General features: G+C 46.9%; 1 protein-coding gene across 2 annotated transcripts in view; it reads right to left on the bottom strand.

Annotated features, from left to right (window-relative positions):
- Window positions 1-2,143: 2,143 nt before the first annotated feature.
- The window catches only part of Vangl1 (VANGL planar cell polarity protein 1), a 48,894-nt gene continuing 25,059 nt past the window's right edge, over window positions 2,144-25,978 (bottom strand). The window contains exons 5-9 of one of the 2 annotated variants that reach the window (XM_031374997.1): window positions 13,144-13,277; window positions 12,097-12,135; window positions 11,650-11,782; window positions 9,615-9,849; window positions 2,144-5,351 (exon numbers count right to left, since the gene is read on the bottom strand). In XM_031374997.1, the coding sequence (XP_031230857.1) occupies window positions 5,091-5,351; window positions 9,615-9,849; window positions 11,650-11,782; window positions 12,097-12,135; window positions 13,144-13,277 (802 nt within the window). In that variant the 3' untranslated portion in view covers window positions 2,144-5,090. The remainder of the gene's footprint in view (window positions 5,352-9,614; window positions 9,850-11,649; window positions 11,783-12,096; window positions 12,136-13,143; window positions 13,278-25,978) is intronic. The other variant, XM_031374998.1, reaches the window with a different exon arrangement.

The following is a 25,978-nucleotide window of genomic DNA, read 5'->3' on the forward strand; positions in this document are numbered from 1 at the left end:
GAGAAGGGCTTTTTGAGTGTTCTCATTATATATCCCAATAGGTCAGCCGGGTGGAGAGACCCACAGGACCACACGGTAGAAACCCAAAGGGGAAGAAATGACCTTTCTCCCAAGGAGTTCTCAGACTCAGGCTCTCACTCATGGTTGGTGTCTCCAGGTCCCTCCTCCGTACCCAGAAATGCCAAACCACTTAGATCATGCTTCTAGGGAGAGTGGGTAGAGGGGCTGGGCTCTGAGCACTTGCTGAAATCCCATTTACCAACCAGGCAAGTCTCTTCTTTCAACTTTCTTTTTACCTGCAAATGAAAGGATCCCTAATTAAGACACTGTGGGGAGGGGCAAGCTGTGCTGCACAGTGTCTGATGTGTAACAGCTGGAGCGTGGCAGCAGCACCCCGCCCTGCCCTTCCCTGGCCAAAATCCAATGTTTTGTCAAAATTGGGATGCCATTAATTTTCATTAGAATAATACCACAATGAAATCCATCACTCTATACGCTAACCCAAAAAAGTTAATCACAAAATGCGGTTCCCAATTGGATTTTTTTTTTTCTGAGCACCCATTCCATTAAAGGTGATTTCAATGGAGTTGAACTGGTGTCAGCTCATGACTCTGTGACTACCATTCAAGAACTGCACTATAGACTTAAAAACAAGGCATGTTTTTATTTATCATGGGATATGATAAGGTTACATATTAGTAAGTTCACAGTAGTGATTTATTTATTTGTTTTTCTGATGTAACAAGATCCATAAAGAGCAAACATTACCCAGAAATACGTTATGCTGCGTTATAATCGTAGGGTCTCTGCTGCAGGGCTCTCTTCAAATGATCATACAGACATCCCTGTCAATTTCAATAACTAATCATTGGTTGTTTGTTTTAAAAGTCACATTAAATAAATGCCCTGGAGCCTTCCAAGGTAGTGAAGTTTGAACAGTAACATACACCCCCCTCCCCCCAAGTTTGCCCTTTTTTGGTCTTGTTTCTTGCTGTTTGTAAGTCATAGAGGTCTCAATGCAAGAAAGAAATTAATGGGCATTCCTGCAAGGTGACAACAGGTTTCCACGGACAGCTCCTCATGGAGAAGCCGGTATAAGGAATAAAGGAGAGTACAGACAAGGAGCTAGCTCTGAGGAACGGTCTTGAACAGAGAGTCACAGGCTCAGCCATAGACACACGCGTACAAACGAGACACACAATGACCTGTCACTGGTCACATGGGTGTTATGACTGTCAGCATGCAAACATGGCAAACACACACTCAGAGAAGTTCAGGTGGGAACAAGTCCGATCCTTCCCTGATTTGCATCCACCTGTAGGGAGTCTTGCACAGCAGGGCCAGGGCTGAAGAGGTGCAAACCAGAGTCTCCACTTCATTGGTTCACTGGGTCAATGGTTGGCAGTGGGGAGGGTGGGTAGTCAATTTCCATGAGTCCAGTACGTTGGTAGGAGCTCACAGACAGAGCTCTGTGCTGGCTAGTTTTATGTCAATGGGACACAACCTAGAGTCAGAGAGGAGCGAATGCCAGTTAAGAAAATGCCTTTGTAAGATTGGTCTGTAGGTGAAAGTGTAAGGTGCTTTCTTAATTGCTCCAGCCCACTGTGGATGGGACCATCCCTGGGCTTTTGGTCCTGGAAGCTATAAGGAAGCAGATCGACCAAGCACTCCTCCATGTTCCTGCCTCCAGGTTCCTGCCCTGTCTGAGTTCTTGTCCTGACTTTCTAGATGATGAACTATGATGTGGTAGCATAAGCCAAATAAACCCTCTCCTCCCAAGTTGCTTTGGTCACCGTGTTTTGTCACAGCAACAGTGTCTCTGACTGAAGCAAGCTCTTACATGTAATACATGCACTCCAGAAGATGACAGAAACTAGAACTGGTCACCACCACCACTGACTCAAGGGACAGCAAGAGTGAGCGCCCTAAGCCTTCTCAGACTCACCTGCACAGGCGAGTCTCCCCATCCATTAGAGAGCCCCCACACTCCTAACAGTGAATTTTGATGAGGCAAACATACCCAGGCTACTGGCGAGGCAAACATACCCAGGCCACTGGTGTTATGCTCTCTGCTGCAAATAATCCGTCTTCTTGCAGATCTCAAAAGAGAGAGTTACAGGAAGGAAGGGAGGTGATGGATGAGGGTTTTAAGCATTTATTTTGTGAACTTTAGCCAAAACGTCTTGACTCCATGGATAACCTAAGGATGTGTGAGCCTTAGAACCTTAAAATCCATTCTAATCCCCATGGTGCAGACTTCTTGAACATTCAGTTCTAGGACTATTAAAGATTGCCTTTTTTTTTTCTTTTTAAAGCACACACTTCCGAACAAAAGTTGTCTATTTTTGTAGATAATGAAAATCACCAGGGGGAAGACAACAATCTCAGACCTACACTCTTCATTGAGTTCTTTCACAGTTAATGTTAGAATTTTAATAACTTAGGTTGAAAGTTATAGGGGGGGGAAATCTATAAACATTTAAGGTAATGGAATCCCGTGTCCTCTAATAGGATCATGCATCCTACCAGCCTTGGGGAGCAATTTACATCCTTTGAAAAGAATAGGCTATGAGGGTTCAAGAAATGAAATAAACATTTATTGTCTTCAGTTGTGTGGTGCAGCTTTCTGCAACTTCACATTTCCTTTACAAACTCTCCTCCATATCATTTCCACTTCGACTCAGCCTGGTAAAATGCTGGGAGCAGAAAGACTTTAAAGGATCCTGCTTGTGATTTCTGTTTTTCTTTCAGGAATCGATTCAAACTTAAGTGTTTTGAAAAAAAATCGATATTCAATTTACAACCAAAACAATAATTTCAGGAAGTCTGAAGTTCTATGCAAAGTAGATGGAGAGGGGCCAGGAGGGAAAATAAATTAATTCCTTAATTTTAACTTTTCTTTGCTCTGCTGGGAATGCACATATCAACACATGACTCCAATTTAAACCCTTAAAGACCCATGATGCAAGCCAGGGTTGGAAGCACAGTATTTTAAGATGCTGACGAGCAGTGTTACTTTTAACTCTACATTATTTACATTTATGGCACTTAACAACTGCATGATATTCGTGGTTAGAGCAGCTATGCTGTGACATTACCCTCTACACACTGCCCATTCCTTACCTCATTCTCCTAAAATATTTCCTGAGAAAGATAACCTGAGGAACTTCCAGTAGAAGGGACCTAAAGGAAAAGACTTAAGACCAAAGCACCCAGTTACACTGTGTGTGTGTATGTGTTTGTGTGTGTGTATGTGTGTGCGTGTGTCAAACAGAGTCACACTGTTAACACAGGGCATCCTGGCTCTGTGCATTGTCTACACATTTCTCTTCCTTCTCCAGCACATCTTTCTGAGAAAAAGTTACTGAACAAAGAACAACGTTGGCTTTTCTAAGCATAGGTGTATCACAAATATTCCATGCCAATTTGGATTTTTTTTTTTTTTAATGACAGACAAAATCGTGTGCTTCGTGAAATGCGTACAGGAAGGATACACATATACGGGCACGGAGATGATGACAGCCTTCTCATTTCCTGAAACGAGATCCCTGAAGCTGGGGAAGGAAAGAGTACTAGGTGGTGCACTGCTTCGGATGTAGGCAAGCAGAGACCAGGACAGCCCACTGCAAGGGGTCAGGAAATGGCTCCTCGGGCACTCCCCTGCACAAGGCTCTGCCAGGAGGCACTAGGTCTACAAAAGGGACATCAGGGGCATAGTCCTCTGAAACCAGCTACACCATGCTGACAACAAAGGTGCCATCTGGACTGTACCACTGACCCCTACTCTCCCTTTCCCCAGCTCGGCAGCACTCTTTTTCTCCTCTCTCTTCCTGACCAATAATTAAGGGTAATGTATACAGCGAGGGCAGAGAGGCCCTTTTACTTGTGGTAAGTTGCACAGTGGTGGTGGTCACAAACCACAGGGATGGGACAGCAGTCGTTGCCAGGGTGCTGGGCATTGTTTGGTTTTCCCGTGGCAGGGCAGCTTGGCACATGAGCTTTGTGAATACTCGTCTCCCTGGGAAATTGGATGGCTACATAGGGCACCTGCCAACTGGGAGTCACAGTGCTGGTCTCTCCTGGTTTATGTGAAGCAGGGCAAAGCAGGATTGGGTGGACGGGTTCCTGCTGCAGCCTACAGGAGGCACTGCAGCTGAATGGATCCCCAGGGTCCTACCCTACTTCTCCAGAGGAAGACTGTGGGAGGGGCTGTGCAAAGAGCTTGTGGGCATACTTGGAAAGCCAAGTCCCTGTCAGTTCTGGACGGAGGGCCAAGCTAGCCTGGCCAGGGCTGCCCACCAGGTGTGTCTGTGGTTCAGATGCTCAGGAGAGCAGGCGCTAGAGTGAAGCCCAGGTAGGCAACCCCAGGGCTAGGGAAGAACTACCTACCTCAGGCCAGCAGAGAAGCAAGGCCAGAAACAGGGCAGGTAGACTCTCTCAGGGGGGAAAATGGAAAGCCACTTAACAGCTGTAAACCGGCAGTGTGTATTTTCTGTCAGGTTCTTTCACTTCACAATGTAAGGCAACGAAGGACAAAAAACTCAGGCGGTCGGACATTTCCTGGACTGCCCACCACTCACTCCCCAGGGTGGTGTGGTGATGTGGGTAATTACATGTATAAACACACATGGGGGTGCGTAGTGTCTGATTTCCTGAAGCAGAATAAAAGTGAGTCCCCCTAGAATCTATAAGGGGGTCGACCAGACATACAGGCTGGTGGGGTACTGGGCCACAGGCAGGGACCAGTTATAAGGCGAGGCTCCCGAGGACACAGCAGCTACACTTTGGTTTACAGCTGTCACAGGAACTCCAAGGAACAGCTTCTTCAGAAGTCCTGTCTATTAAAGTCCGATGCCAACAGCCACTTGTCGGGTGGACATCTCTTGCTTCCTTCCAAGTAAAGTGCAGATGGTCGAAGGATACTGGTCTATCCTCTGCCAGTTTGAGTCAGTATTGAAGAATTATAAAAAAAAAAATCTTTATAAAAGAACTTCCCCCTGGACACACACACACACATATATATATGTATATATATTTATATATTTATATATTCTTCTTCTGTTTTTCATAAAGCCACAAGTATAGAAATTTTAGACCGATGTCTCGGACTGTAAGCGAAGAACAAACTTGTGAGATTTGGGGTCTATGAACTCTTCTGAGAGTACAATGAACGGGATTTTCTTCACATTGACCACAAGGCTGAAGTCCAAGCATTTCAGGACGAAAACAATTCCATCCCGTAACCCGTTCGTCACAGCCTCGTCACTAATAAGTCTCCACTGGGTCGAGAGCCATCGATCCTTGTCATACTGCAAGGTGGGGCCCGCACTGAGGTATCGTTCCAGGAAAGCCTGAAAGCCAAGGAAGAACGTTGGAGAAGTTACAAGGGTTGCTGTGCTTTGTAGCCGGGCGCCATCTTTTTTATCCCTAGGAAATGTTACCCACCTACACGGATACCTTAGACTAGAGTTCAGCTTCTCACTCTGAAGCCCCATGAGACCCTCTCTGCAGAAGGAAGGCTTCTTGAACTTCCAAATGTTCTTTTGGCAATTGACAACCAGAGGGTGAGTTGAGGGAAGTGGATTGGCTACCACTTGATGTAAAGTGTCACATGAAGAGATGGGAACCTCCCCCTCCCCTGCTAAAGCCAAAAATCCCTGAGGGAGGCTGAGAGCCTGGAAGAGACATAGTCAATGAATCCAAGGCAGACAGACAAGGACAACCGCAAAGACAGAACTGCACACTCTACCACCCGCTGGCTGTGTGACTTAGCTCAGTCATTTGCCCTTTCTCAGGGCAGACATGACACAACCTCGATCACTCGGCTGCCACAAGGTGGGAAGGCTCAGTGTGCACAAAGCACTCACGGTAGGCACACTGTGAGTGTTGTCTGTCTTACACAGATTGGATGCACATGTGGCCAGCACTAGGGTTGGCCAGACCCATGTCCCCTCTCCTGAGCTCTTGCTCCAGGGACATCAAGCAAACTGCAGTTCTGTGATTTTACTGCATCCTTATGTGCCATTCCTCCTGCTAAGAGCTGTCCCACAGATCCCTCCTCCACCTTCGCGTCTTATAGTATCTCCTTGAAGCTCTCTGACGGATTAACATGTTCTCTCTGCCAAGGCTCCTGAAATCACTGGATGACGTCATGTCATAGTTCACTTCCTGAACTATGCCGACTTGCTGTCTCCTCCTCATGAGGCTTCAAACTCACAGAAGACAAGAACTATGTCATCACTGGCTTCTCTTTTCAGAGTGTGACTTTCTAATGTAGCTGGCATAGGGTTAAGTACAGAAATCAGTTTAGTTGAGAGAACAAATGAACTGGTAACATAAACTGAAAGATACTGGCATGTATCCATCTGGTCCTAGGCCAAGGTCAGGATCTTTTCTTAACTCCTCCACTCTGCCAGGCAGTGCAAGCAGCCGTAGCCATGGTGACAGGCACACAAGAAGGTGCGGCTGTACTCCAGTGAAATCGGAGTCACAGAAACAGCCAACCCCTGGCTTTGACCCGTGAAACTTAATTCAAATGTGCACCAACAGACAAGTAGTTAAGCAAATCTACATATCTGGTGGGATCAGGAGCAGCTATTCACAGTGGAAGCTGCATTGAGTCAGATCTGTGTGTATGCAATGGAAGATCCAAGAAGCCTTGAGCGAAGAAAGCAGGTTTCCAAAACGCAGGCATGTCTAGTATCAAAGCAGGTCTGCCTTTATCAGACACAGCTGAGAGAACACACATCAGCCAGAACTGTAAGGAGTTGGGGATGGGGAGCATAGTGAGGTTTTTGTTGGGGGGGGTTCTAATTACTTTGTTTTCTCTCTCTTCCTCTCTCCCACCTTTCTCTCTCTTTCTGTGTGTCTGTGTACACACGCATATGCATGCCATGGCATGTGTGTGGCTGGGAAACAGCTTTCAGGAGTCAGTTCTCTCCTTCCAGCATGTAGTCCTGGGGCTTGAACTCAGGCTTCGGGGCAAGCACCTTTATCCAAAGAGTCATCTCACCAGCTCTAGTTTTGTTTTTGGGTTTTGATGTTGTTTGATTGGTCGGTTCTTTTTTGTTTCTGAGAAGGTTTCTGCTAGGTAGCACAGGTTGGACTAGAACTCACTACATTGCCCAGGGTGGCTGGGAATCCATAATCCTTCTGCCTTGGCCTCCCAAGCACTGTGAGTACAGTGATAATCTACCACAGCTGGCTGAAAACATAACTTTGTACACTGGACTTTTCTTTTTTTTTTTTTAAATAAAAAAATTCAAGAAATCATACGTTTTAAAAATGTAAGATGGGAAATGGGAAAATCAACTTTAAGAAACCCTGGAGGAAGAAAAACAGCTGTCCCTTCTCCTTGCCAGAAGCTATGACTCTGCACAAGGGTACATAGTTTTCTATTTGCAACCTGCTGTATTTGGACTTTTGTAACGAAATACTCAAGTTTTTACCTGTATTTCAACAGGCGATATACCATATAGCATGCTAGACACTCCTGCATTTGTAAACGATTTTCAGTTCAAAGTTACACAGAATACTGTTCTGGGGGTGGGCAATCTACCTTTAATGTAGAGTTGTGTATATAGATACTAATTGAAAAGCTGATTCGAGGATGCCCCTTATATGCCATAATCTGATGTTCAAGGCTGCCATATAAACTGGCTCAGCATTTGCATGTACCCCGCAGATATCTGTACACTTTAGAATGCGTCATCTCTAGGTGCTTATAACACCTACCACACTATGATGCTAAGTAGCTGCTACACTGTGTGGTTTAGAGGACAGTGACAGGAAAGTGTGTACATGCTCAGTGTGACAGGGAAGTGTGTACAGATGCTCAGTGTGATAGGGGAGCATGTATACTCACTTAGTGTGACAAGAGCGCACGTGTATGTGCTCAGTGCAGGCGTGCATGTTTCTATCCATGGCTGGCACACTCCACAGGTGCATACTGAGCTGACTATGGACATGGCTGTGACGGATAGTTTCCTGGGTGAGAGACTATGGAATCAACCGAATCAAAGAAATGGAAAGCCGTACAGTTTCTCATTGGCTATTTCTGCATAGCTTTCCCAAGCTGGTAGTATTGACCCCTGTGGGAAGTGTAAGAGTAAGATGTCCTTATGACAAAGAGCGATGGGATGTCACTTGTGCACCAATGCCAGGGTCATCATCCATGCTTCCATGTGATTTACATGTTCTATAGCCTCCCTTATCATCATCCCATACACAACAACTCTGTCAGGCAGGTATCCCTGCTTTATACAGGAGGGATCAAGTATAGAAAAACTCATGCACAGATACAAACCAAGTAAGTGATTGGGTGAAAATCTGAACCCACCATAATACCTGCTGTCCCCACCCTTTTTCTTTTGGCCCCAGTCCTCTATTAAACAACATTGCTGATTACTGCAATATCTATCCCTTACAGTGTACTAATGCCACAATCCAAAAGACGGCTCGATAAAAACAAAGTCTACAACATCCAAAATGGTGGCATCATTTCTACCAAAACCTGACAGCTGTTTAGTCAGACTTTATCAAATGATAGGTATGACTTTATCACATGAATTAACATGAGGTATGAAGAACATCCTCAATTCACTGGTTGGGAAACTGAGGCACAGTATCCAAAGCTATTTGTCCAAGGTTGTATAGCGAGACAGTGGTGGAGGACACAGGTTAAAATGGGTCAGTTTAGCATATGCTCAGTACGTACATACTTTTCTGTCACACTAAGCATGTACACATGCTTCACTGTCACACTGAGCATATACACATGCTTTGCTGTCCCACTGAGCGTGTACACATGCTTCGCTGTCACACTGAGCATATACACATGCTTCTCTGTCACACTGAGCATATACACATGCTTCGCTGTCACACTGAGCATATACACATGCTTCGCTGTCACACTGAGCATATACACATGCTTCTCTGTCCCACTGAGCACATACACATGCTTCGCTGTCACACTGAGCGTGTACACACTTTCCTGCCCACCCTCACCACTACTCTGTACTGGTTCAAGGTAGAATTCTTTCCTCTGTTACAGAATCTAGAGGATTTCAAAATGTGTATTAAAAAAAAAAACTGTTCTGGGCTGGGGAGCTGGCTCAGGGCTCCAGTGCTTCCTATACAAGTGGGGGGATCAGTGTTCAGATTCTTAGGACCCCCATATGCAGTGCTGGAGAGGAAGAGAGAGGAGGATCCCAGGGGCTCAATGGCCAGCCAGTCTAGCAGGATCACTGAGTTCCATGTCAGTGAGAGACCCTGTGTTAAAACATAAGATGGATGGTCTGAAGAGATGGCTCGTTAGTTAAAGAGCCTTTACTGTTCTTCCAGAGGACCCAAGTTCAGTTCCTACTGGCCATATCAGGAGACTTATAGTCAGTTACCTGGAACTCTAGTTCCAGGGAACCTAATGTTGTCTTCTGGCCTTTGCAGAGGGCATCCAAACATGAGAGATGCTCACACAGAAACACACAAGTACATATAAATCTAAATAAAAAGTAAGTCTTAAATAATGTGGTGAGCAGCAGTGGAGACACAGGATGTCATGCGACTGACCAAACCTGGGGGACCTTTCTGCCCCAACCCGGCTCCCGGCAGCGCACCTTGGGGGTCATGCTGTTGGTGATGCAGAAGGCCAGGTGCTGCAGGATGCTCTCCATGCTGTGGTAGTGCTGCTGCCGTGTGGTGCGCAGGTACTTCTGCAGCGCCCTGGCCATGGAGGGGAAGATGGCCTGGGCTGCCTCTCTGGGGTCCATCACCTCCCCAGGTGACTTCTGCTGCTCCTCAGCCTGGAGACGCTGGATGTGGATGAAGGCTTCTTCCACAGCCACTACCAGTCTGGAAGGAAAGTTGGGACAGTCAGCAAGGCAGTGACCACTGCAGGGTCTGCGGATAGTCCATAAGACCAAGAAGGCCTTTGTTCACTGAAGCACCTGGCCTACCACCAACTTCCTTGAGGTTGTCATACTGTATACCTCAGGAGATGGGAAGAGCCTGGGAGATAGAAAAGCAACAGCAGAAATGAGATGGGAGTAGGTGGGTGGTGTCCCTGGGCCTCCCAATCCTGTTAATAATGAGCTCAGAAAGCTCACTTTAACCTGTGCTTTGATTTCTCCAATAAAAGGTTGTCTCCTGAGAGGCTCTGCTAGAGCCTGATATATACAGAGGTGGATGCTTGCAGCCAATCATTGAACTGATCATGGGGTCCCCAATGGAGGAGTTAGAAAAAGGACTGAAGGAGCTGAAGGGGTTTACAGCCTCATAGGAAGAACAATAATATCAACCAACCAGAGCTCTCAGTGTCTAAACCACCAACCAAAGAGTACATGTGGAGGGATCCATAGCTCCAGCCATATATGTAGCAGAGGATGGCCTTGTTGGGTATCAATGGGAGAAGAGGCCCTTGGTCCTGTGAAGGCTCGATGCCCCAGTGTAGGGGAATTCGAGGGCAGGGAGGTGGGAGTGGGTGGGTGGGTGGGTGGGGCATACCCTCCTAGAAGTAGGAGGAGGGGGGATGGGATAGAGGGTTTCTGGAGAGGGGATCGGGAAAGGGGATAACATTTGAAATGTAAATAAATAAAATATCCAATAAAGAAAAGTGAGATAAAAAGACTTCTGCTCCCAGTCCATCTGGGAAGAGAAAGCGAGTGTGTAGACGCAGCTGCTAAAGAGCCAGAGCTCGAGGGAGCTTCAATTGGCAGAGGGTTTGCCCAGTACCACAAGGACCTGGGACAAATCCCCAGCACCACATGTGGTGGCGCATGCTCATGGTCCAGCACTCAGGAGGTGGAGGCTGCCCAAGAAGCCAGGCTGACAAGATGGCTCCGAGGGGGGTTTAGGGGGGTGGGGGGTGGGTGGTAAAGGTGCTTACAGCCAAGCCTGACAACCTGAATTTGACCCCCAGAACTCATGTGGTAGAAGACAAAGAACCAATCCCCAAAAGCCATGCTCTCCACATGTTCACTGTGGCATATGTGCACATACACACACATTTATGTGAACACATACATGTACACATACATGTATACACTACACACAAATCGATACTTAAAAAAGGTTTTTAAAAAGAAGTTCAGCACCATCCTCAGCTATAGAGGGTTCAAGGCTTGTGGTGTGCTATAAAAAAAGAAAAAGAGAAAAGAAAAAAAAGAAAAGAAAAAAAAAGGAAAAGAAAAAAAGCAAGCAGAGCTTCAGTCCCCCTTGTACCACTTCTCCCTCCCCACCCTCCCCCCTCCAACTCAGGAAAGGGAAGAATGACTCCATAGGCTTAAGGGAAGCCACCTCTGTCACCTTCAGTTCACATGGGAAACAGTGTGGGTGGGGACCTTGGAGGTGTGCTCCCTCCAAAGGCAGCAACAGAAGCCCCCTAGAAATCTGCTCTAAATGCAGATTCCCAGGCCCGGACTCAGACCCACAGACTGTGCAGGCCCAGGACCTGTGATGGGCGTTTAGAGGAATGTCTGGTGGTGACTACATACAAAATTTGAGAAACCTGAGGGTAGAGTGGTCTGTAAACAGTCATCCAGGTCATGCGTACAAACCGAAAATTGATTCTGGAAGTTAAAAAAATAAAAAATAAAAAAAATGAAAATAAAATGTTCAACAGGAGGAGGGCCCAGGCGTGCAAGGATCACAAACCTTGCTCTCCGCTTCTTCACCCTCCGTTCGTGTTCCGCCTCTTCATAATACAACTCGTTGTGGCTGGAGTCCCTGCGCCGAGCTGCTGCGGCAATCATAGCTCGGGACTGACCAGTGGCATTGTTACTGGGCCCTTTGACGAAAGGAGAATGGTAGATAACTTTAATCGCAAATGCCAGGAAATGGGACAGAGAACCCGTACCAGGAACCAGGGTCTGTGTCTGCTGGTGCTCTCCCACCCACCCCCCTGCGGAGCACAGGGAGACCCTAAAAGTAACTTCCCTGGGCCTGCGCAGTACTCCACACTCACAGCAGCCAGGCGATCTAACTCCAGTCGGACGGGGGAAATGGAAAAAGAACTCTGAAGGGGCTGCAGACTGCTCACCCCTGAAAACGCCGGCCGGCCAAGAACAACACCCGCCGGAGCTCGTTGAAGAGGTCACTTACCATCTGCTACACAGAGTTTCAGTTTGGCCATAAGGGCAGCTGGGACATCGCATGCAGCAGACAATGAAAGAGAGTGGGCAGGATGGGAGAACAAGGACAGACAGAGAAAAAAGAAGTCAAGGGACACTTACAGTGATCACACACAGGAACACAAGCTAAGCCGGGTGCTATCGCCCCAAACACCAAAGCCCAGCGACCGCAATGCGCCCCATCTGTGAAGTGACCTAGAAGTCCTGGGTCACCCTGAGCATGACCTGACTTAGCTTGTCACAAAGACACAGCCAGGGCCTAATGCTTTCTTCTGGGTAACTTTAAGAGCTAAGTTTTCCCATCAAGGGTGAGGCTTACCAGCCATACATCTTACATAGCCAATTTTTTTTTTAATTAGACCAGATACCATTACCAAAAACTGATACCTTCGTAAACCAGCTGACTTGTTGACAACATGAATCTCTTAGGGAGTCTGCAAAGCTCTTGTCTTAGCCCGGGTGCCCAGTAAGACGTGACAGGGAGTCCTGTTTCTCACACTTGAGTGTGACCTGACACCCTAAATGAAACTGGGCTCTGACTTGGTGAGTCTGTCTCCAGCTTCTGGTCGCCATTCAACTCCTGCTCCCGGCCAGGACTGAGAGGCTAGAGGAGCTCCCAGATACCTGACTCTCAACATTTCTAGGCCTAATGCCCTCTGAGAGCATCCTCAGTCTTTGGGTAGACTGTTCAGACTTTGAAAAGCATTCCTTTCCCTGGGGATTTTCAATCTAAAGTATTCCCAGCAGGAGGCAGGAAACACAGCTCCAATACCAAAATCTCCAAAAAGATGAACTTGCCCTATATGTAGCCACGCTATATGTAGCCAGTAAACTGACATTCCCCTGGGAAACATGCTTGTCTACATTTAAACTAAAACTAGACATTGTTCTGAAGTGAGAAAAGACAGTAAGGCAAGCAAGGAGTACAGGTTGAAGCAAATGTACTATGAGGTTTAAGCCACAGAGCCGCCATACTGTGGCCCCCACCCCCACCCCACAAACGGTTTCAAGCACATACCATCTACATTGTAGACTTTCAGGCCAGCCATGTGCTTGGCTGCTCGGAATTTGGATGCTGTCAGGAGGTTCGGGTTGTAGATGGTGAAGTCCTTGTAGTAATTTTCCAGAACCACCAAGGCTGCTCGCTGGATGCTGTAAAGTGAGGGCAAAAATGAATGCGGGGTTTTTCACATTATACAGTGGGGCTGAAATGAGAAGTCTTTTTGAGTCAGGTCAATGGAAAGCCAAGGCAGCCCCCCCAGGGAAGTCTGCTGGCTCCTGCTGGCTCCTGCACTTCCCAAGGCTCCCACTGTTATGGCGTCCTCCCTTCTCCTAGGCTGTGGCAGTCCCCATGTCCCATTCAGCCAGTAGCTAGAAGAGGATAAAGTTACAACCTGTAACTGAAATTTAGGTTTGGGGTACATAAAGCTTTTCCTGTTTGTCCTTAATTTACAAAAAAAAAATGAAGGAAGGAAATTGAGGTACCCCTCCCCCCAAAAGATAGGAGGTTTGATGGTGCTCACAGGATCATGAATGAGAGGCCAAAGTTTCTGAGGCCCTCACTCAGTAATTGGTTACACACACATACACATACGCAGGTCCCTGTCCCAGGTCTAAGGAACTGGTATCCCATGTTACAGCAATGTCCTCCCTATGGGGCAGAATCCTTCAATGAGGCTTCAGCTAAGATATTCTGGGTCTTAAGATACTCAGGAGCTCTTGCCCTTCAACTGCTGTCTTGGACACTCAACAGATAATAGCTCCAAGCTACTGTTGAGCGATAACACCCATACTCAAGGAGCATTCTGGGAGCTGAACAGAATACTGCAGGATCCCTGCAGTTCCAAAGATCCACCAGCTGCAACACAGGAAGGGCTCTCACTCATGTCATCCCGTCTGACATTCATGATCATGCCACACAATGGCATGACAGAGTCTGGCTAGAGTCGGTTAGCATTCTGGTGCGGATGGACAACCTAGAGATGCTGGCCCTTCACCCTGTGCCATGTGTCCTGACTTCTGCAGCTCCCGAAGCTGTTCACCAACCACGCTGTACTAAATACCACAGCTCTGTTTTATCTTGCCCTTCTGTATCTCTTTCCCAGCACTCTGCTAAGATAATGGGCTTATAAGGATTATTTACAATGGCCTGAGCACCAGGACAGGGACTGCCTTGGATTCCTGGAAGACTACGTGGCATCCCAGGGCTCTCCCAGAGGCTCAGAGACCTTCACTCCCTACTGACCGAGCAACCCTTAGCCAGACAGCTGAAGCCCTGTACCACCCCCACTCCCCAAGACTCCCTTTGCATTCCACTTTAAGAACTGACCACAGGGCTGGGGATGAGTCTGCAATGGCAGAGTATTCCCCTCTGCACTATGTGGGAACCGAGTAGCCATAGGTCAGTGTGGAGTGCAAGACTAAGGTGGTCCTTAAGGTGAAGGGCTTCATTTTGATTTTAGTGTTGTTCTGAGTTCTGCTCAATGTGTTTTCATTCTCCTCCTTGTCCTCCACTGTGACCTTCTCCAGAGAGGGACAGGTGTTCCTTCACTTCCGATGCATCCAAAAGTATACCCACCCCCATCACACACATGCATCCTTACACCTCGCTGATCTTCTGCCTCTGCCCACACACTAATTTTCGAAAACCCTAAGGGTGAAAATCAGCTTGGTTGTACACAGACACACTAGTTCAAAATAGTTCATCCCATGCTTTTACACTAGCAGAAGAATTTCTCTAGGTGCTCGGATTATAGCATAAGATCGTGTCCCTCACCAAAAGTTAAGAACTGGCGGAGAGAAATTGAGAAGATGGCTTAGCCATTAAGCTCTTTAGAAGCTCGGGTTCAATTCCCAGCACCTATATGGCTTATAACCACATATACCAGAGGATTGCTATATACTCTTCTGGCTTCTGTGATCTGCATGCCTGTGGTGCACATAAACTCTACAGGAACCTACACAGTATAAATAAGCAAGTAAATAAATCCCCCCTTTAAGAAAGTTCAGAGTTTAAAGGCAGTTTCAGAAGTTATCCTCAGGCCCATCTTCAAAGCAAATCTTCTGGTGGCGACTACTGGGTTTTTTTTTTTTTCATCCAGGGCACAAGGAGGAGCCCAGAGAATCCCACTGGCTCAGTCCAGTGCCTTCACCTCACATGTGCCATCTTTAGAAGTAGCTGCTGCCCTTGCTTCGCTCTAGGAGAGCTTCTACTCTGCCACCTTCTAGCATGGCCTGAGACACTGTTGAGGCCAGACCTGCAGCTGCCAATGTTGGAGCAAAACTCTAGACATCCTCTTAAGAACTTGCCACAGATAGGGCTAATGTTGGGGGCCAGAGACCCGGGGCTTCACGCAGGGTCTCAGTCTTCCCAAGGCCAGAGAAGCCCATTTCCCAAGAAGCACAGAAGAGAAGTGGAGGCATCCCGCTCCTTCTCCAACCCCATCATCACACAGAGCACCAGCATGACTCAGAGCCAGTCACGGTCCTGGCCAGATGCCCAGGCTGACAAGCTAATGCAGGAGCTGAAGTACTCTCTTGCCAAGTTTATAAATGCCTCCAAGAGCTGTGCACACTCTCGCCTACAGAGAACCATTTGTCTGGCACTCAACACATCCAACAATACGAGGGAAGGAGAATTTCCACAGAACTAAGACAATACATAACCAATGTGCCCAATTTTAAAAAGGTTGCAGTCGTTTGAGCTGAAATCCAACATCACTGCGCTTCATCTTTTTTACGGAGTAAACCATGTATTGCATGCCCGAAGTCTTACCGACAGCCAGGATGGCGATTCCTTGTGCTCATAGCTGAGCTGTGCTTTTACATAAGAGCCAGAAGACATGGGAGCAAACAGCAGGCAGAAGCCCCGGTGCCCAAGTTCTGCTCCAGGCTCCAGGAACAATCTAAGCACTCAGAACTCCATGGTCGATGTCATTTTCTACATTTTCCCTTGCTCTAAGCTAGCAAAGTCATTTCAGTGGTTTAGGTGCTGGCTAAGCCACAGACCCACAAGACCAGGACATACAGTGCATCTGTTCCTTCAGCCAGTGTCTGTACCCAGACACCTTCCTTGCCTCTGACTCTTTGTATCCTCCAACTACGGTACCACACAGGAAGCCTTTCACACGCCCTAGACCCTATGGTCTGTCCCTACACTCAGAGCAACCCCAGCACACCAGTCATGTTCTACAAGGAGTTAGACATGCAAGCCCTGCCTTTTTAACTTCTTGTAGGTGTCCCTCTCACACAAGCCAGGCCTCCTTTATTTCCTCCACACGTAACACTTGTTGGCTCAACTTGTCTATTTATAAAACCTTAGGATTCCCATAGGTTTAAGATTAAAATCTTAAGGTTTAAGGCCAAGAAGTATTTCATAAAACCATTAGAGGCAAATTGGAGGGGAGGGGGGGCTGAGAGATGGTTGAAAGCAAATCTTTAAACTAGTCCTGATTTCTAGACAAGATCACCTCTGAGGAAAGAGAAGAGGCAAGGAAAATCAAACTGGTGGGGAGTTTGGCACCATGTCAGCACTGGATTCAGAGAGGAAAGGCACTGAGCTGGCCAAACAAACCATCTTCAAGCAGAAGCCCTGGATGCAGGCTGTGGAGACAACCCCATCATGATCCCAGAAGTCTGAAATGAAAATGATTCCCTTGTTCTCCTCCAAATCCAATAATCAAACAAATCATAATTCAACTATTCCAATCTCCCAATCTATGAAACAATTCTGTTCATAATACCCCATACCCTAGACAACTCTGGCCTCTGAAGGGAGGGAGGGAGGGAGGGAGGGAGGGAGAGGGAGAGGGAGAGGGAGAGGGAGAGGGAGAGGGAGAGGGAGAGAGAGAGAGAGAGAGAGAGATAGAGAGATCATTTTATCTTAAATTATTCACTTCTTCAAATTTCATTCATTTTTTTTTCTTGAATAAAATGGGACTAATAATCCAAAATACCTGGTTCTACATGGGCTCCAAACACGTATGTATGAGGTACATCACTGAAAGCTGACTAAAATGAACTTGTCAGGCCGGTGTAGTTAGAAATTCCAGTGAGTGAGCACCCTGAGGTTCAATTATATTGGGTGCTGGCTAAGGTTGGCATCGGTTTCTGAGAGCTGTCTCTGAAACTTCATGGCTAGTGGGCAAATTCTGGACTCTGACTTTCTGAGAGTTCACAGTAACTGATATTTAGGCTGAGAAAATGCTGGAGACTGGGGCGTTTGCCTTCTGTCTTCTACACTTTGACTTGTTTGGTTGGTTTAGGCTTGGCAGGATTTTATAAGGTAATATAATTTAAAGGGCCTGGCCTGAGGCACATACCTCGTGACTGATACCACCATGGTCATGGGTTTCTATGTCCATGTGTGTGCTGGGGTGGCTGATCTGCCCCCTGCGGGCACCTGCACCTATCTCTCTCCCCAAGAGGGATTGCCTTTGAAATCAAGCCAAGTTAGATCCCTCCAACTAGCTTTCCCTGAAGATAAGAACCATGAGGACCATAAAGTTACAACATTCCTTGACAACTCTCAGCCACTTGACAATCCAATTCACTTATTGGGAGGTGGCCATGACTCACAGGTGGAGAAAGCATTGGCCTGAGAAGCAGAAAGCCTGGATTCCAGGCCGGAGCTTGCCTTTCTGTTACTTTCTAGAATCTTGTTTCCTCATGGCCTGTGATGGAGAAAGCCAACTGCCTGCCTTATGTGATTCTTGAGAACATCAGCTGAAATCTTGCCAGTGATTGCATCTATAAACCATAAAGCATTATTCAAAATCGTATCACATTATTGATAATGGCCCCAAGCATTTTATAATAGGGAATGCGGTTCATTGGTTCATGCCATCCCTGGGTATAAAAGCATGCTCAATATTCAATTATACTGAATGACTTATTATGCTTTGTGTCTTTAATGTTCCCCACAGACACTATGGATTAAAGGCTCAGTTGTCAGCCTGAGGAGCTGTGGGGAAGCAGTGAAACCCTGAGGAGGTCAAACCTCACAGAAGGAAGTCAGGTCACTAGGGGTGTGCTCTTGAAAGGGACTTAGGGATCACCTGTCAGCTTTTTTTTTTTCTTCCTAGCTGCCCTGAGTTGGACAGCTTTGTTGGGCTGTACGCTCCCTACTACACTGCTCTACCTTGCTGCAAGTTCAAAGTACTTGGGACTGAATGAGCATATGTAAAACAAACAAACAAAACTGAAATCGTGAGCCCGAGTAATCTTTCTTTCTTAGAAATTGATCATCTCAGGTATTTTGCTTCAGCAATAGAAAGCTGACCAACACACTCCCAGAATTCTAGAAAAGGAAGTGACCTCTGTGTTCTGCCAGAGATTCAAGAATCAAGGAAATCAGAATCCATTCCTTTGAGAGTACCCCAGCCTCTGAAGAAAATCTTTCTCCCACTATGCCAAAAGTAATCTTTAACTTCCACTATTGGTCCTTACTGCTTCCTTTGGAGACACATCCCCCTGTACTTACGAAAATATCTCACACTAGGAGGAAACACTTTGACCATAAACCATCTCTTTTTTTAACCCCTCTAGGTTGCAGAAAGAGGGACTGAAGTCTATAAAAGTATGCACTCTCACACACATACATGTGCACCTCCACACACATACACGTGTACCTTCACACACATATACCTGGGCTCACACATACATACATATGAACCTCCACACACACACATATATGTGCACCTCCACACACATACATGTGCACCTCCACACACATATACATGGGCTCACACACATACATGTGCGCCTCCATACTCATACATGTGCACCTCCATACACATACAAGTGTACCTTCACACACATATACATGGGCTCACACACACATACATATGAAACTCCACACATGTATTTGTGCACCTCCACACACATACATGGGCACCTCCACACACACTCCTTTGTTCACTGTTCTTTTTCTCTCCCCTTGATTGTGCCTTCTGCAACCAAACCTGCACATATGACTGAATTCAGAAACTAGCACTGGTCTTTAGGTATCCAGGCTAAAGCCCTTACATCCTCAACTCCTCTCCAAGGGGAGAGAGCATGGCCAAACAGGTAAGCTTCAGCTTTTTCCAATATTATCTGGGTCCATATCACTCTCTCAACAAAACAGCTTTCTCCATGAGTGAGAAATGTGAGCATCCTTCGTACATGTAACTGCCCCACATCAGTGCCAGGACATTATTCCGATTACCTTGGCATGTGCTGACAGATGAAGCACTAAGCAGTTTCTCATCACAATAAAATCTGGGAAGACTTCCGTTTAGGGTATGTAATCACTATCCTTTGAGCCAACCACACTGACGTCCAGAAAAGGTTCAGAAAAGGATGCCCCACACCCACCAAAACAATTGCAAACACTGAACACCTGTGACATTCCAGACGCTGAGCTACAAGCCGGGCTTATAAAAGGATGGTCAATCCTCCAATAGGTGGTGAGAACCACCCAAAGGATGAGAATGCTGAAAAGATTCAGACAGGGGTGGAAGCAAGCAAAGGGAAGGGGAGGGGATGGGAGGGAGAGGAGGTGACAAGGAGAGGATGAGGTGGGTTTTAACTGAGGTCTACACAACAGACTCGTCTAAGTGTCTGGGCTGAGTCTTAACAGGTCACTGTTGGTTCCATTCTGTGGACTCTGGGCTCTAAAAATTCCAAGTGGAGTAAACAGCGTGAGCAGGAATGGGAGTTAACCAGTGTTCTGAAATATCCACAGTGGGGGGAGCAGGGTCAGTGTTCATCACTGGAGAGAGGATATATTGTGTATTGTATGACTACATCACCTGTCCATTAAAAAGCCTGTGGCCTATGGCTTAGGCAGGAAATATGAGGTGGAACATCTGGGAGGTAGACAGAATTGTGGGAGTGTGCCAGGAGGAAGATTCACCAGGAAGATGTGACTAGCACATGTAACCAGCCACGTGGCAGAACATAGGTTAAAATAGATGGGTTATTTTAGTGATGATCTAATAAGAAAAAAACCTAGCAATAATGCCAAGTTATTCATAAATACATTTTGAGTCCAAGCCTTATTTCTGGGGTCATGAGGCTGGAAAGAAGACCTGGGCCTAACTTCTAGAAGAGCCTTTCTTCCTTAGGGTGCTTTTTTTTTTTTTAAGGTATCTGACAGCAGTAACCAGGTGAGTAATTAATACAACCATCAATGGCCCTCATTCGCCAACTGTGGATTCTCCCCAGCAATAGCAATGAGGGCCGAGCCACTCTGCATACATGGACATCACTGTCCCAGACCAGGAGCAAGACACAGCTAGGGCCACATGCAGCAGTATTTGCGTGAGTCCCCGAGAAGCAAATATTATTAGTTACCTTGCTCCCAAGTGCTGCTGCCTCAGCCAGGCACAAACTTGTTTACATCTCCAGGCCTTCTGCCTTTTAACTAAGATGTTTGTACTTGGGAAGGTAGCTCGATCAAGTCCTATACAGATAACAGGGAACAAGCAACCTTGGAACTCAAGAGAACAGAAGGGGCAGAAACTGGAATTGGCTTATGTTTACTAATCCAGGAGACGGGGTGACCTTCCTGGGACAAAGCATCTTGTGATATACTCCTGGTGTGCAGACTGCCTGTGATCTTGAACCACACGGGGCACACCACCACCTGAGAAGGGAAGCAGAGAAGTGATTCTGGCTGGCTGCTGCGGCTATAGAAAGCGCTAGTCCATCACTACCTGGATTCCCTGGTGATCCATGCCTGGCAGCTCTAAATCAGACTCACAGCAAGTCCTTATCAGTAGTGCAGGAAGAGCGAGCAGATGGGAAGCCTGGGATGCTGATGCCAGACCTCCAAGACAGAACAGGACTGAGCCAGCATGGAAGGGTCCCCAAAGTGCAGGCAAGGGGATACCTCGAGTACTTCCCCATGCTCTTACTGTCCCCATGTTAGGTTTATAGTAAAAGTGAAGCCTTGAAAGACTGTGAGTATAATCACAGTAGGAGGAGCCTGCTTCTGGTCTCAGGAGAGAAACAGCACAGAGAGCCATGGGTGTGATGCTCCCTGGCACGATCCCGTACAGGGCCCTGAGTATACTGAGGGTGCTGACAGACAGTTTCCTTCTGAGTCTGATGAGTCAAAGCCAGGGCCAGGGATACAGGAGCCCCTCTCCCACTGGGTACCCAGGAGACCTATTCCTATAGGCAAAAGCCATGGCCCTATCACTAGCTTCCCAGAGGGCTGCCACTCTGCTTCAGGCTATAGTATAGAACCCCACCTTACTGTCACCTCCCTGTACTCTCAGTCCAGTCTGGCTATGGTCCCTATCTGGGATCTGGCCTTTCTTCCTTTTGTACATTACCAGGGTGAATCACCCAAAAATAAACACCAGAGACCTAAGGGTCAAAGAAGTGCCTGCCTAGTGAATTTGAAAAAATCTCTCTAGACAGAGGCTGAGAATGCCTGCAGACACACACACCGGAGAGGCTCTGCCAGCCTTCTCTTCCCTGCTTCATGCTCCTTGACATCAGTACTGCTAGCTTTGGGAAGATGGGAAGGCAGGTGATAAGTCTGGGGTCCAGAGGTTAAGAGCTACCCAATGGGATCTCTGATCACAAAGACAAGGTGGGCAAAGCTATACCTGGAACAGAGCTGAAGGCCATCCAGTGGGTCAGAAGGATGCCCCTGTCACCACTTCCTGCTTGTCAGTGCCATGGCAGCATAATCACACCCGTATTTATGGACAGGAGCTGGAGTGTGGGACCAACCCACATGAGCCACTGAAGGAGAGGCATGCCACTTGTTCTGAAAGCACAGCTTTCTCTACAGGACAGCTACCTGCACCAACAGGGTCCTCGGCATTTATACTAACCCTGCTCTGATGAAGGTTCTCCATACCAGCATGGCCCCCAGGTAGGCTGTCTATACTAGCACGGGTCCCAAGTAGGCTGTTCATTCCAGCCAAGACCTGAGGGAAATACCAGTATGGCGTCCATACAAACATGGTCCCCAGGAAGTCCTTCCACACCAACATGGCTCCCAGGAAAGCATAGACAAGCACAGCCCTTAGGAGGCACTCTCGAAGGTCATACCCACCCCCAAGGGAGTGGAAAGCACCTTCCCTTCCATAGCGCGCTGTACCCTGGGAGAGGTGAGTCCTCTGGCCTCAGCATGCATGCGGCTGCAGGCAGACGCCACGCTCAGCAAGCCACCCCAGCTGTGGCGGCTGGCAGAGAGCAGCTGGATAAACACAGTGCTTCAGTGTCCAGAAACTTACACTCTCATTAAAGCCACTTTTAAGAGGTACCACAGCACCAAACCACAAACGGCAGCTCCCGAGCTTGCCTTGAAATCCTCCCATGGCCTGAATAAACCCTTCACCCTCTCGTCTGAAGCGCGCATTCATTTTTATCCACTGCTTTTTAACGGAGTGGGCATGGGGACTGGTAAAATACCGTTATTGGAAAGTAGTTACAAATGAAAACACCCATGTCTAAAAATAACAGTTTATATATGAAACCACCATAGTAATAGCATGAACCAAAAACTCCAGTAAGCATTTAAAAACATTCCTCGGTGTCATGGCCAATGGCTCAGGGCCCTCAGCAGCCTCCCAAGACCATTGGTGTTAGTTTCCAGTGTGGGAGGGGAAGCCTAGGCCAGTCCCACGGCTGAGCCAGATCTGCAGCCTGAAGACCAGCTCAGTCAGATACTATTGGAGTCAGAGTCAGGGACTTAAGACTTCCCAGATGCTGGAGTAAGGTAACTGTCGGGAGACTCCTCTGTCCTTGTTTTAATTAGAAAATCATAGAATAACGATGGAAAGAGAAATCCCCTACTCATGCCTGGAGATGTGTGGGTGAGCCACCCAGAGGACAAGACCAGCCCTGTTTCATTAGGGGCAAACTGTGCTTATCGACCCCATGGATTCCGGGTCTTTAGGGTAAAAACTGCTGGTACTGGTAATATCTCTGTCTTCACTTGGGCTATGACAACATGTAATCGGGGGAGATTACACAACATAAATTGTTCTCTCACAGTTCTGAGAGCCGGAAGTCCAAGCCCAAAGCCTATTTGGTTCTTATGAGAACTCCTGGTTTTCAGATGACTGCCTTGGCAATCTCTCACATGGTTTGTGTCTGTGTGCAAGGGCACTAATCCTATTGGACTAGATTCACAGCCTATGACTTTAAGCCCAATTACTTCCTTAGCAGCCCATCTCCAAATACAACCATACTGGGATGAGGGCTTCACCATGTATGTGGAAGAAGGAACATATAAATGTCTTTTCAACAAAGCTGTCCAGCAACTGAGTATAATCGATCATACATTCCTATGGTTTAAAAAGCAGTTCCCAGGTCATTTCTTTTCAAGCATAGAAGGTTCTCTGGTTAGCTACCAACCCTGTGAAGGAGTTCATGTTCAATGTCAATTTGTAAGATGCTCATAGTCTTACTGAATGAAGCATTAAAACAACAACAACAACAACAGTTAAAACCACAGTGCTGTGAGTTGTGTGGGCCTTTGTGGGTTCCTTTTCTGTTGAGGTTTAGTTATTGCTATGTTTTGTAGCAATAAACTACTAAATACTAAATACTGCCACCTCCCAACATGATCTGGTTGTGCCCAATGAGAAGATCCTCATAACTTAACCTTGCTCCTTAACTTAAAACTGTTGGTTGAATAAAGATGCCTACAGCCTGTAGCTGGGCAGAAGAGAGGTAGGTGAGGCTTCAGGTCCTGGGCTTGGAGTGTGAGGCAGAGACCAGAGGGAAGAAATGGAGAGAGGAGAAGAAAGAATAAGATACCATGGGGTGGGTGAATCATGAGCGCGTGGCCATGAGAGCTGGCATGGTGGAGTAGGAGCTGCCCAGGCAGAACATGGCAAGTTTTATCTTGGAGTTATCGACTGGGAAGTAGACAAAATAGCATAGAGGGCTGATATCTGTGCTTTTAAGGCATATTATAAATATAAAGGTTTTGAGTCTTTTGGGAACTAAATGATCTAAGGTGTGGTAGAAACCCCCAATCTCTACCTCCAATATTTACCACAACACTTTCCTTCTTCCTGTGGGTGAGGAGCAGCAAGGTAGTAATATTCCTGTATAATTCTAGAACAGCACCTTGTCCCCATTTGTAACATATTTCTGGTCCTTTAAGATACAGGCATTAAATATCAGAACTATACATAAAATAAAGGTAAGCAGACTAGGACTGTGGAGCCTGAGGTGGAGATGCTGGCAGGGTTCTAGGAGAGTGGCTCTCAGCCTTCCTAATGCTGTGACTCCTTTCATACAGTTCCTTATGTCGTACTGACCCCCAACCATAACATTATTTTGTTGCTACTTTATAACTGTAATTTTGTGGTTATGAATCATAATGTAAATATCTGATATGCAAGATATCTGACATGTGACCCCTGTTGAAAGGGTTATCTGACCCTCAAGGGATTGAGAATCACCACAGGTTGAGTGAGAATCACTGTTTCTATAGGAGATTATTTAGATTAAGTTAGCCTCCTAGCCTACCTACCAGAGATTACCTAGACTGAGTTAATAGAAGTGGGAAGATTCACGGTAACTGTGGGCAGTGACATCCCCTGGGCTGGGGTTCTGGGATGAATAAAGAGGAGAATGTAAGCCGAGCACCAGCCTTCATAACTCTCTGCCTCCTAGCTGGGGATGCACTGTGACCACCCATCTCAGGCCCCCGCTGCTATGGCTTTCTGGGGATGCAATGCGACCATCCATCTCAGGCCCCCGCTGCCATGGCTTTCTCTCCCTCCGCGACTGAGGACAGGTTGACACTGTGAGCCAACATACACTCTTCAAATCTGGGCTTGCTTTAAACCAAGAATGAACACAGCAGAAGTGTTGCTGGGCTGGCTCAAGGCCTCAGCTCTGTGGGGCCCGAGAACTTCTACTTGAGCATCCTTCGCAGCCTCGAGCTACCACTGACATCTAGATACTGATGCAGGAGCAATGAGTCCATGTGGGGATGGAGAGTATCCCAGGATATGCAGAAAACGACCAAAGCTGAGTCAGGATGGCTCACCGTGTGTACATAGTTACACAGGGACTCAAGTAGGCTTTATAGAAGACCCGCCCAGCAGAGCCTAACTCATGCTGCAGAACCATTCGATGTAAAATGATGGTTGTTTTAAGCTACTGTGTCTTAGGCTAGATATTACACAGCACTAGGTCAAAGACATCTTTGAAGGAGGGAAAGTAGAGAAGGTAGAAAAGGGATGATCGGAGAGCCTCAAAGCCACTGCTGCAGCCCCAAGGACCAGCCTTATCCAACTGGTGAATTAAATAACTGGTGTAGCTAAGGGACTAGAGAGAATAAGTCAGTCATTGCTGACACCTGACACCTGCCTCCTGTCCACCCAGCAGTAAAGAAAGAGCCGGATGAATATAACATACAGGACATCAGGTGATAACCTGCTAATGTGAATGTGGACATATACCCTTTGTTCCGGACCAGTACAATATGAGGTTAAGATCATTCTGAAATCAAGACCATCGGGGCTCAAGCCCCGTCTCTCAGTTACAAGTGCCACAGGGCCTTACCGAACTTCCTGAACCCCCTGTGCCTCTGTTTCCTCATCAACCATCAAAGAAGACAGTGACCGCCCCACAAGACTGTCCTGAAGACTGAGTTCTGTGTTCAAAGCAAGAAGGCACCTGACTCCTGCTGGGAGCCAGCTATGTAGCTGGCTCACCCGTCAGCTGCATGCTTCTAAGATTTCAAATCACAGAAAATATGGCAGTTTCTATATGTCATTATTCTAAGATCTGTTTTCCATATTCATCTGAGTTTCTCCCCTCATACAGTCAGTTTAAAAAAAATAAATTATATTTCTAGTTAAGAAAATTTAGCAAATCACTGA

Source organism: Mastomys coucha, unplaced genomic scaffold, assembly GCF_008632895.1.
Source record: "Mastomys coucha isolate ucsf_1 unplaced genomic scaffold, UCSF_Mcou_1 pScaffold16, whole genome shotgun sequence".
Taxonomy (NCBI): Eukaryota; Metazoa; Chordata; class Mammalia; order Rodentia; family Muridae; genus Mastomys; species Mastomys coucha.